Source organism: Anastrepha ludens, chromosome 6 (genome assembly GCF_028408465.1).
Source record: "Anastrepha ludens isolate Willacy chromosome 6, idAnaLude1.1, whole genome shotgun sequence".
NCBI lineage: Eukaryota > Metazoa > Arthropoda > Insecta > Diptera > Tephritidae > Anastrepha > Anastrepha ludens.
In genome coordinates, this window is record NC_071502.1 from 84,653,634 (window position 1) to 84,666,791 (window position 13,158).

The 13,158-nt window shown below is 41.0% G+C and overlaps 1 protein-coding gene across 1 annotated transcript; it reads left to right on the plus strand.

The window, feature by feature from the left end:
* The first annotated feature begins 10,907 nt into the window (after positions 1 to 10,907).
* On the plus strand, positions 10,908 to 13,106 carry LOC128867151 (uncharacterized). The gene has a single exon (XM_054108245.1). The coding sequence runs from the start codon at positions 10,908 to 10,910 to the stop codon at positions 13,104 to 13,106; it is 2,199 nt and encodes a 732-aa protein (XP_053964220.1).
* Positions 13,107 to 13,158: the final 52 nt, after the last annotated feature.

Genomic DNA, 13,158 nt, shown 5'->3' on the forward strand with positions numbered 1-13,158 from the left:
ACTTTTTAATGAATATAGATAACCTATACACCTTAGGTATCAACAACCGTTCAAGTTATGTCCAAAGCTCAGGATGGTTCAATCTGGAAGGGGAAATGTAGCCCAGCCCCTGTGGCTCACAACGGACGCATTTCGTAGTCTAAGTGGCATCGCTGTCTCAATGTGCGATGTGGCTGCCTAACCTAACCTAACCTAGAATGTAGTTAAACAGTTTATTTAGTAACATTTTGAAGAAGTTCTTTGTGGAAGAAAAATTTAAAACAGAAATTAAACATTGAGGAAGGAGCTGCCATTACCGTGAATGCTTTATTGAGCTGATTGAATGGACCATGCAAACCGTAGCCACGGCGGAATGCCATGAAATTATCTACCAGATTATAAAAAAAATCATTCCAACAATATTTATGTTTCGTATTATCATTTTAGTTCCCAAGCTCTTAAAAAAAACCCCTGGTATATAGTGAGGTGACGACACACGCTGGAGAGAATACAGGTTCCTTTTAAAGAGAGAATACAGGTTCCTTCAAAAGTAACAGGGAATGTGACACAAACACGCTGTGAAAGATGGGTTTGAAATGGGTTTGGGTTTTTAGACTTGAGCAAGTGCTTTGACTAGTGTTTGCGCTTAAACACGCTAGTGGCACCAAACCCACAAGTAAGGTGCTGTTGAATCCCTATGCAATATAATTGACATAGTTAGATACATATTTATAATGTCATGAAACTTGTATTTGTTTGGTGGAAATAAAAAAGTCAATGTAAGAACCAATTCCCTTTGAAAATACTAAGGAATTTTTCGCATCAGCTTGACATTTTCATGTGGATTTTATGTAATAATATATTTTTCTATGAGATTATAAACATTTAAATAGGTACTTTCCATATAATAACATGGGTATTCTTAGACCAGAATTTTCCTCAAATTCATAATCTTTATTTTTCAAACAAATATCAGGGTCTGTAGCTTTGTGGAGCCTCTAACCAGTGTAAAACTAAACTTCTATCAAAAATGCACGTTGAGGTTTTGTTAGAGTGGTTTAGAGCTGGTGCTAATTTGGAAAAAAACAGCAAATATGTTGCATTTTTGCTCTCAAGATTTAATGCCGTGAACTGAAGATTGACCTTATTGACGGTCGATCATCAAAATAGTAGCTGATATACGAATGAGGCTTAAAATTTAATAAATGCAAGAATATAAGGAGGATGGTTCCATGTGTAGAAGTCCACGCAAGTGGGGAAAGTTACTGATCGCCATTCACTTGGGAATGGCCAGGACGATTCTTCTGCATATGGTTCAAGCAGCTCACAACGGCCGGGATTAGCCCACGTATCCTCTGGGTAGCTTCCGAACACCCGTTCGGGAGTGAGCTAACGTGAGAAGGCGAAACATTCCAGGATAGCTGGTTGTGCGTTGGGTTTGGGACCCGCCACTTAAAAATCCCCCCCCCAATGAAAAGTTTGAAAAAGCCTCGGATGAGACCTCCCTATGCTGATGACGACCCCTGCAAACGAAATAAGGAATATGATTTGAGGGCATGCACCTGGAATGTCCGGTCCCTTAATGGGGAAGGTGCCTCTGCCCGGCTGGTTGATGTCCTCGTTAGAGTAAAGGCTGACATCACTGCCATCCAAGAGATGCGATGGACGGGGCAAGGTAAGAAAACCATAGGACCTTGCGACGTCTACTACAGCTGCCATGTAAAGGAGCGCAAATTCGGTGTCGGATTTGTTGTGGGAGAGAGACTTCGTCGCCAAGTACTGTCGTTCACTCCGGTGGACGAGCGTCTCGCAACAATCCGCATCAAAGCCCGTTTTTTTAACATATCGCTAATTTGCGCCCACGCCCCGACGGAAGAGAAGGACGATGCGACTAAAGATTCTTTCTATGAGCGCCTGGAACGCTCCTATGAGCGCTGCCCCCGCCACGACATAAAAATCGTGCTTGGCGACTTCAACGCCAGGGTGGGCAAGGAGGGAATTTTTGGTCCCACAGTCGGAAAATTCAGCCTGCACAACGAAACATCCGGTAACGGACAGAGGCTGATCGACTTCGCCGGGGCCCGAAACATGGTAGTCTGCAGCACCAGATTCCAGCATAAGAAGATTCACCAAGCCACCTGGCTGTCTTCTGATCGAAAAACACGAAACCAGATCGATCATGTTGTGATAGATGGAAGACACGCTTCTAGTGTGTTAGATGTACGTACGATCCGAGGACCCAACATTGACTCGGATCACTACCTTGTTGCAGCCAAACTGCGCACACGCCTCTGTGCAGCAAAAAACGTGCATCTACCTACGCAAAGAATGTTCGACATCGAAAAGCTGCAATCACAACAGACAGCCAGAAGATTCGCCACTCGACTCTCACTCCTGCTCTCAGAGAGTACTGCCCAACAAACCGGCATCCACGAACAATGGAGCAACATTTCTCGTTCTCTACGTACCGCCGCCGAAGAAGAAATCGGATTCCGGCGAGCCCGAAAAAACAATTGGTACGACGAGGAATGTCATGCTGCCGCAGAAAGAAAGGATGCCGCCTATAGAGCCACGCTGCGATCGGGCGCAACGCGAGCCATGTGGGATCGCTACAGAGAGCTGAAAAAGGAAGAGAGACGTATTATCCGAAAGAAGAAACGAGAGGCCGAAATACGTGAGTGCGAAGAGCTTGAGATGCTGGCCAACAGGAACAACGCCCGAAAATTCTACCAGAAAGTTCGGCGGCTTACAGAAGGTTTTAAGACCGGGGCGTTTTCCTGTAAGAACAAAGACGGCGAACTGGTGACTGACGTACAGAGCAATCTTAAATTATGGAGGGAACACTTCTCGAACTTATTAAACAGTGACAGCTGCGCATGTCACCGAGAAAGTGAAGATCCCGATACCCCAATCGTTGACGACGGAATTGTCGTTCCGCTGCCCGATCATGACGAGGTGAGAATAGCGATAACGCGGCTAAAGAACAACAAAGCCGCGGGCGCCGACGGACTGCCGGGTGAGCTATTCAAACATGGCGGCGAGGAGCTGGTAAGGTGCATGCATCAGCTTCTATGCAAAATATGGTCGGATGAAAGCATGCCTGCCGATTGGAATTTAAGTGTACTCTGCCCAATCCATAAGAAGGGCGATCCTGCAATTTGTGCCAATTACCGCGGGATTAGTCTTCTAAATATCGCCTATAAGGTTCTAGCGAGCGTATTGTGTGAAAGGCTGAAGCCCACCGTCAACCAACTGATTGGACCTTATCAGTGTGGCTTCAGACCTGGAAGGTCTACCATCGACCAAATATTCTCAATACGCCAAATCTTGGAAAAGACCCATGAAAGGAGAATCGACACACACCATCTTTTCGTCGACTTCAAAGCTGCATTCGACAGTACGGAGAGGAGTTACCTGTATGCCGCGATGTCTGAATTTGGTATCCCCGCAAAACTAATACGGCTATGTAAGATGACGTTGCTCAACACCAGCAACGCCGTCAGAATTGGGAAGGACCTCTCCGAGCCGTTTGATACCAAACGAGGTTTCAGACAGGGTGACTCGCTGTCGTGTGACTTCTTTAACCTGATGTTGGAGAGCATCGTACGAGCCGCAGAACTTAATCGCTCAGGCACAATTTTTTATAAGAGCGTACAATTGTTGGCGTATGCCGATGATATTGACATCATCGGCCTTAACAACCGCGCTGTTAGTTCTGCCTTCTCCAAACTGGACAAAGAGGCAAAGCGAATGGGTTTGGTGGTGAACGAGGACAAAACGAAGTACCTCCTGTCTTCAAACAAACAGTCGGCGCACTCGCGTATCGGCACCCACGTCACTGTAGACAGTTATAATTTCGAGGTTGTAAAAGACTTCGTCTATTTAGGAACCAGCATTAACACCGATAACAATGTCAGCCTTGAAATTCAACGTAGAATCTCTCTTGCCAACAAGTGCTACTTTGGACTAAGTAGGCAACTGAGCAGTAAAGTCCTCTCTCGACGAACAAAACTAACACTCTACAAGACTCTCATCATGCCCGTCCTAACGTATGGCGCAGAAGCGTGGACGATGACAACATCCGATGAAGCGACGCTTGGAGTGTTCGAGAGAAAGATTCTGCGTAAGATTTTTGGACCTTTGCACGTTGGCAATGGCGAATATCGCAGACGATGGAACGATGAGCTGTATGAGCTTTACGACGACATAGACATAGCGCAGCGAATAAAGATCCAGCGGCTACGTTGGCTGGGTCATGTCGTTCGAATGGATACAAACGCTCCGGCTTTGAAAGTATTCGATGCGGTACCAGCTGGTGGTAGCAGAGGAAGGGGGCGGCCTCCTCTGCGTTGGAAAGATCAGGTGGAGAAGGACTTGGCTTCACTTGGTGTGTCCAACTGGCGCCGGTTAGCACGAGAAAGAAACGACTGGCGCGCTTTGCTAAACTCGGCCAAAATCGCGTAAGCGGTTATAGCGCCAATTAAGAAGAAGAAGAAGAATATAAGACATAATTATAGGATGGAGAAACTCAAAATAAATACTTGCCAAGTTTTTCTGGTTCAACATATATATGTATATAAATAGTTGGCGCTTACACTCTTTTTGGGTGTTTGGCCGAGCTCCTCTTTGTGACGTGCGCCTTGTTGCTGTTCCTCAAATGGAGGTACCTACAGTTTTAAGTCGACTCCGAATGGCAGACATTTTTTATGAGGAGCTTTTTCATGGCAGAAATACACTCGGAGGTTTGCCGTTACGTGCCGAGGGGCGACCGCGGGATTTGAACTTACGTTTTCCGTTTTTCCGAATGGTAGTCACGCACCAATCCATTCGGCTACGGCGGCCGTAAGTCAATCGATTCGATTAATCATGACTGGGAGTTCGATTCGATTAAGTCGCTTTCTGAAAAAAATTACTCGATTAATGCCATTCGTTTGATTAATATTGACATCCCTAGTGCTAGATATACAAATGATGACTCCAAAATAAATGAATTTTGAGTATTACTTTGTATTATTCGGTGGGGTTCTGAAATTGAAATTGGTTTCGCTTCGATTTGCATTTCCGATTTCAAATCTAAAAGGTGTTGGCAATCATATCGAAACTGAGAAGTTTGAATCGAATACAAATCCGCTTCGAACTGTCAACCAGTTCAGGCACTGTCAATCATTGCTTACTTTTGCATTAGATTGTGAGCAAATGTCCAAAAATTTGGTTTTAACCATTCGTTTATTTAACATTTTACTATTTACTTACTTATTTTGATTATTTTGACACCTTAAACCTAGTTTTCTCTCCCGGCTCCTCCTCTTAAATGATGTGGCAAAAGTTACTTCCAATTACATCCAATTCAGTTTGTGCATACAAAAATTTGCTGAATAAAATTTACTTCAACGTTTGAAGAAGATTTAATTGTTGAGTTTGTAAATCAAAAAGCCGCATGCTTTTGAAAGTTATATAGTTCTGTATAGAAATATAAAAACAATCGTTTTTTTTTTGTCAATATATAAGTTTTAATAAGAAAAAGTGCCCCACAGCGGCAATTAGTACGAAAGTCCAAGTTCATCGTCATTTTGAAAGCAAACTCGGTTGCGAGGATTGCTTTATTGAGTTTCCTATAAGCATAAATTCTTCACATATAAATTTTAATAACTTCAGAGGCTTACCATTTGATTTCGTGCAGTAATAAACAATTGATACCAACAAATTTTTCAACGGCACTACTGATCCCTCATTAAGAGTTCATCAGCACAGCCACTTCAAAATATCTGCCACAGGCAGATATGAATTACAGCACACATGTGCCCGGCTGTCTCGTTCTTAATAATTACTGCGTCCATGCATATTAGGGCTGTCAATAATGGCCTCATTTTCAATGTAATGTCGAAATTCTTCGGGACTGGTCTTATAAAAAAATATGAAACTATCGGTTATTAAAAAAAAAAACAGAATTCCAACGTAGATCTTCATATATAATTATTTTGTTATTAAGTAAAGCTTGCGCGGTTGTTAAGGGGTTATATACAGTTAGAATTTTCAAAAAATCGAATTTGGTTTTAATTTAATTCCCTAATGTACATATAATTAAGAATGCACACAGAAAATTTATTATCGTTCCGGTGAATATTTGCGAAGTTACACGCAAATTTTAAAAGGCGTTTCAGAGAATTTTTACCCTATGCAAAGTGCTTTTCAAACTTTAAACGCGTTTTTCTCAAAACCGTGTTTTCGAAGTCGGTGGACACGATTTCTCAAAAACGGCTGAACTGATCGTTTTGAAATTTTAACACAATCTTCTTATAATCCCAGGTATTAATCGAAGGAATACGAATTCTGATGATTTTTTCTTTTTTTTTTGCAATTTTTCGCAAAAATTTTTTGTAGAAAATTCGATTTTCTCCCTATAGTTTTATCTATCTACAAAAAGAATCTAATTGGTTTTTTCCATTCCATCAGATAATCCAAACCGGAGACATATTGTCCACCGCCGAATGTTCTTTTTGGAGGATGCTTGGGAGATTATCTGCAGGAGCCGTGCACTTCAATATTTTCACTAACTGTAGTTGCTATATTATAATTAACGTTAAAGTAGACATTATTTGAATAATTAAATATTGTATTTGTTTATTAAAATCGTTCTTTGTAAATTCTCAAAAATAACGTGATTTTTCAGCCTTACAAGTGTATAACCCCTTAAGGCCGATGATGTCAATACCGTCGGCATACGCCAGCTATTCGACGTTTTTTTAATATATCTGAGTGATTCAATTATGCGGCTCGAACAATTTTTTCCAGCATCAGTTTAAAGAAGTAACGCAACAAGAAGTCACCCTGTCTGAAGTTTCGTTTGGTATCGAACTACTCGGAGAGCTCCTACCCCAGTTTGAACATCGCAGCATATAGGCAACTCCTTTTGGTACTGTCGAAAGTGGATTTAAAATCAATGAAGAGCTGATGGGTGTCGATTCTCCTTTCATGAGTATTTTCCAAAACTTGGCATATTGTGAATGTCTGGCCCAATCAGTTGGTTGATGGTGGGCTTCAGCCTGTCACACAATGCCCTCGCTAGAACCTTATATGCGATATTTAGAAGACTCATCTCGCGGTAATTGGCACAGATTGCGGGATCACCCTTCTTTTGCATTGGTTAGAGCACACTTAAATTCCAATCGACAGGTGTGCATTCATCCGAGCATATTTTGCATAGGAGCTAATAAGGTGCGCACAATGATTGAATAGCTCAGCAGGCAGTCCGTTGGTTCTTTGCAGCATTATAGCTATGCAAAACTCCTCATGATCGGATAACGGAACGAAAGTCATCGTCAACGTTTAGGCAATCGTTAGTATTCACCATCCCTCTGACATCCAGTGTTCCCTCCGTTACCCTTTTTTCTTCTTGACATTCACATTGTTGTTCTTGTCAGTCACATTCTTCGTTCTTACAAGAAATCTACCGTACGACCGAAATTTCTGGTAGAGTTTTAAAACTTTTTACCTATCGGCCAGCATCTCAAGCCCTTCGCCTGTCGTGGTGTTAAACCTTGTTCTTACCTTCTCCATTTACCTCAAATCATTTTTGGTTTTTTGTTTATTGGAAAGAAATTTTAGGTGGCTGGGCTTGGAGCCCGGCGCACAACGCCGTTCTGTTGGATTTAAAGTTTATATTTTTAAATTTCATGTATATATCGAGTCGCTTGCTAACAGTTGAACCTTATGCTGAATGCTTAGAAGTGGCTCCACTAAAGCTCCCTCTCTTTCTGTCGTATCTATGGCTTCTCTACCTTAAATATGTTTCTTACGTTGCCCTGGTTGCAGGAACGTGGAATCAAGAGTCGGGATAGAGTAAAGTCGCGTAACTGTAACTGCATATTCGGAAGCATCACTATAACCCATTGCAGCTTAAACAGAATCTATAATCCATTTATGTTTTATATTTTACGCGAGTTACTCGCATAGACAGATTTACTGACAGAAATCAAATTTTCTGTTACATGGGAAGTGAACAAGTGTCCTTCCTGCTACCGGTATTGACATTTCTAACCCTTGAAATATATAGGTACATATAAGCTTTTTCTTATTAATGCATATAGAAATCAAATTGCGTATACCATATTTATGTACATATGTATGAATGTGCATTTGCGAAGGTTTGGTACATCTCCTTAAATTTGGGGCCATATCTGATGTTTTACAAGTGCACTAACTATAGCAATAAATATGAAATTATAATCCATATGTATATTTTGGCTTTCTCATGTATTTATATATATATATTTATATACATATGTACATACAATTGCATTTATTAAACATATGTATTCATGTACAGGGTGGACCATGTAAAATTTGCTTTTTGAATCGACATTTTTTCAAACTTGTTTTTTTTTTTGAAGATTGAACATTGTCATTTATGAAAGAAAAATATTATCGTTCAAATGACTGCCACGACTGGCTTTACAGTAGGCTATTCGATCAACCCTATTTTTAAGCACATTTTCGATTGTTTGGGCGCCAATTTCATGAATGGCAACTTCGATTTCGTGTTTTAAAGCATCAATCGTCTCTGGATAGTTCGCATAGCATTTGTCCTGAAAGGCTCCCCACAAAAAATAGTCCAACGGACTTAAATCACCGCTCCGAGGCGGCCAATTGATACCGGAATTCAAGAACGGTAGTCAAAAGTTCAAGTGTAACTTTGGCAGTTCGACAAGTTGCACCGTCCTGTTGAAACCAAATGTCGTCCACAAATAGGTGCTTCAAAAAGCAAATGCTATATGGCCCACCCTGTATATATGTAAGTATGTATGTATATTATTATTATGTCTATTTACTAGGGCAAGAGCATCTCGGCCGGGCTAGGTTGCTTTCACTCAGAATTATTTACAAGCTGAAACACTGCGGGGACTGCTCTTAATAAATAAAATGGGATAGTTATTGTAATGACAACTTTGTGAATTGTTCTGGGGCCTTCTCTACTTACCATTCCCAGTTCATCGTATTCCGGTTGGTAGTACAATGGTCTTCCTGACTGAGTGCTTGGACTTGTCCAACCACCCACAAATCTATTTTAAAGAACGCAAAAGCTGTGGAGTAATTTTTCATGCCAATCGGAATGAGCTTCCTATGCACATCAACTACTCAAAGTTGTCGAATTTTTTTTATAGTATTAAATATGAAATACTTTAAACAAACTAAAAGCATTATATAAAATTTATTTGTTTTTTAGTATGAGTTCATATAATTATCTATAATATAGCAAACGCCGTAATGCCCAGGTTCGAAACCTCGGGTATGAAACACCAAATGATGAAAATGATTTTTTCTAATAAACACCTCGACAGCCAATGGCAAATCTCCGAGAATAATTCTGCCATGAAAAAGCTCCTCTTTAGAAAAGATCTGTCGTTCGAAGGCGACATAAAACTGTAGGCCCCTCCATCAAAGCATCAAGGCGCACATCACCTATAGGAGGAAAAGAGCGTTCAAATACCCAAATAAAGGTATAAGCACCAATTATATCCATGGACGAGGTGTTTTCAAAAAATAAGGTGTTACTTTCAAATTTCGCGGTGAGAATCACAATTAGAGAAGTTGCTGAGGAAGTCGGCATACATAGCATATCGGTTGGCTCATGCTATGCAATCTTTTTGGGAATTTTGGGCATGAAGCGTGTGGCAGTGAAGTTCGTTCCAAAATTGCTGAATTTCAGGAATTTTTGAATGACGTCAACGATGATCCTGATTTGTTTACAAGGATCAACTGATGAAGAGACGTGGGTATATGGTTATGAACTCGAAACCAAAGTCCAATCGTCCCAGTGGAAGAGTCCAGTAGAGCCAAGGTCAAAAAAGGACGCCAAGTTCGATCAAATGTCAAGGTTTTGCTCACTGTTTTCTTCGATTACCATGGCGTAGTGCATCAGGAGTTCTTACCATAAGGTAGTACGGTAAGTAAGGTACTACTAAGCCTACTATTTCCGTTGTCAAATTTTTTTCCCTAAAACACCTCTGTTTGGTTATGCAGAAAGCAGCGCAGTCAGCGCAACCAACATAAACGATGCACTTGCCCTCTCTCATGCACTTTAACACCTGTATGTACATATATACAAACTTTTGTAAATTGCTCTGCGCAGCAATCAAAGCAAGAATATATCTACGCCCAACTGCAGGGCAAAGTCAGTCGCAATTGGATCGTATACCACGTCGCGCAGATTAATTCGAGGCGCCGTGCCGTAATTTTCTATTTACCTTAACTTCGAATATAATATATGTATATACATGTGTATATAAAATAAATTGTATTTTTTCGGAATAGCGTGTTTTTCTTTTCGTTGAAAGAACAGTTAACGAAAATGCTCGTTGACTACACTTTTTGGTGACCCCGACGTGATCGCGATTAATATAATCCTATTTAAATTCTCGTGGAATATATCTATTGAAATAAATAAAACAAAAAATAGTTGAAATAAATAAAATAAAAAATTGTTGAAATAAACAAAATAAAAAATAGTTGAAATAAATAAAATAAAAAATTGTTGAAATAAATAAAATAAAAAATAGTTGAAATAAATAAAACAAAATACAGTTGAAACAAATAAAACAAAAGGCAGTTGAAATAAATGAGACAAAATACAGTTGAAGTGAAGTACAGAAGCACACGTACATAACTAAAGTAGCATATGTACGAACTTAAAAAAAAACAATAAAAACACTAACTTCATACGGTATTCCGGTAGTTTTATCTTCCAACGGTATATCCCGCTAACTTCAACCTGCTCATACCGCTAACTTCAAACGGTATATCCCGCTAACTTCAACCTGCTCATACCGCTAACTTCAAACGGTATAAACTGCTAACTTCAACCCGTGCATACAATTTTAATATATATATATATATTATTGTTCGTTAATACATTTTTAATATTTTGTATGATGGCAACAAACGAAGCTTCTCGGTTGTCACCTGAGGATATGGTGATTTTTTACAAACGTAAGGCGCAATCAATTTATGCACAAGCGCAATCGATTGAACGGGCAATCGAAGGCGAAAAAATTAATCCATTCACCGAAGTAGATTTAAAGGTACGGTTGGAGTGCCTCGAACATATTTCCAGCACGTTTAACTTGGCTCATGACAGCTTAGAGGAGCTCAATTTTGACGAAATCGGCGGAGCACTGCGTTCAAATTTTGAAGAGCTACTCCTTTTACTTCGGTGTCGTATACGGCGTGAAATTCATAAACGTCAATTTCAAATGCCATCCTGCTCAACCATGCGGCACGATCCGGTTTTGGAAGGGCAAATAGTTGTTTTGCAAAGTCGACCACGTTTGCCTGAGCTCAGACTGCCTACATTCAGTGGAGGATATACGGAATACACAGATTTCTTTTCCTTGTTTTCAACCGTTATAGACAAGGATCCGGACCTCACGGATGTCGAGAAATTGCAGCACCTACGTTCATATCTGAAGGGTCCAGCTCTGGATGCAATTCGTTCGTTGGAGATGAGTGGCAACAACTACTCTGTGGCTCTAGATTTGCTTAACAAAAGATTTAACAATAAGCGTCTTATTTTTCAGGCACACATCACTGAGATTATGGGCATCAAAAAGGTGGACACTTCTTCAGCGGTGAAGCTTCGTGAATTATTCGACAAGGTAAATGCAAACCTGCGCGCTCTACGCACCATGGGGAATTCGGAGCAAATAGCGGGGTGTATAATCGTACACACTCTTCTGCAAAAAGTCGACAGCATCACGCAGGCAAATTGGGAGGAAGCTGCGCCGTTAGATCTCATACCCTCATGGGAGCAGTTTACAAATTTCCTGGAGAAGCGTTGTCAAAGGCTGGAGAATGTAGAACATTCCATGGCAGCGTATACTCGTGGCTCACAGGTGGGAAAAAATAGTAGAACTATTAACCATGGTAGAAAATCATTTATTGCTACTAACAATACAAACAATTCAACCAATGGCTGTGTTTTTTGCGACAACACAGACCATGCTGTATATTCATGCACCCGTTTTTTAAATTTATCTCCACAACTCCGTCTTAAGGAGGTCAAAAGGATTGCTTTGTGTTTAAACTGCCTCAGAAAAGGCCATCAGCTTCGAACGTGCAATGCTGGTCTATGTCGTACGTGTGGATCCAAGCACCACAGTCTGCTACATATCGACTCCTCTTCTTCACGAATGTCGTCACAAGGTCCTGCATCTTCAGTGCAAGCATCCTCCCAATTAGCACCTCCAAACACCTCTAAGCTTGTTTCAACTTCAGTCGCACACCACACCTTGGCTGCAATCTCACAAACAACGTCAATTGTCACATCTGCTCAGAATCTCAGTCCTGATGTTGTGCTTCTAGCCACTGCTGTCATCAATGTTAAGAACAGCGCAGGTACATGGGTGCCATGTCGTGCACTGCTCGACTCAGGGTCGCAGTTGCATATTATAACGTCTCGTCTTGCTCATCAACTGCAGTTGCGAAAAACCAAGTCATCCACCTACGTATCGGGTCTTGGTAATGCAAACTTCGCCTCTGATGGTTTGACTATCAATATTACTATTCAGTCTCAAAACTCGGAGTACTCTACCTGCATTACAGCGTTGGTTGCTCCTAACATAACGGACAATCAACCCTCTTTTACTTTGGATATTTCTCATTGGAAAATACCGTCGAACATTTGTTTAGCAGATCGAGGATTTTTCAAGTCGCAACGAATAGACATGCTTATTGGAGCCAGCCTCTTCTATGATCTCTTATGCATTGGACAAATAAAGTTAGCTCACGGTCTACCGTGCCTACAGAAAACTAGGTTAGGATGGGTTGTAACAGGTGGTGAATCGCAGCGGCAAAGGGGAGCGATATTGGCCGCACAGTCATCACTTGACATAGGTTACGAATCCAATGTTCAAATCGATCAACTAGTACGTAGATTTTGGGAGGTTGAAAGTTGCTGTGAATCTGTCGCCACATACTCCAAGGAAGAGCTTGACTGCGAGGCGCATTTTAAGGCCAATTATTTGCGTTTGTCTACAGGGAACTATTCGGTCCGGCTACCAGCAAAAGTTAATATTGATCTCTTGGGCGACTCTTATCAACAAGCGTTTCGTCGTTTTCTTAATCTAGAGTGAAAATTGGACCGCCACCCACAGCGGAAGGCCCAATATGCAGCATTCATACGGG

Excerpts from the sequence above, each read along its gene's own strand:
- LOC128867151 (XM_054108245.1), top strand. The coding sequence starts at position 10,908 with ATGGCAACAAACGAAGCTTCTCGGTTGTCACCTGAGGATATGGTGATT.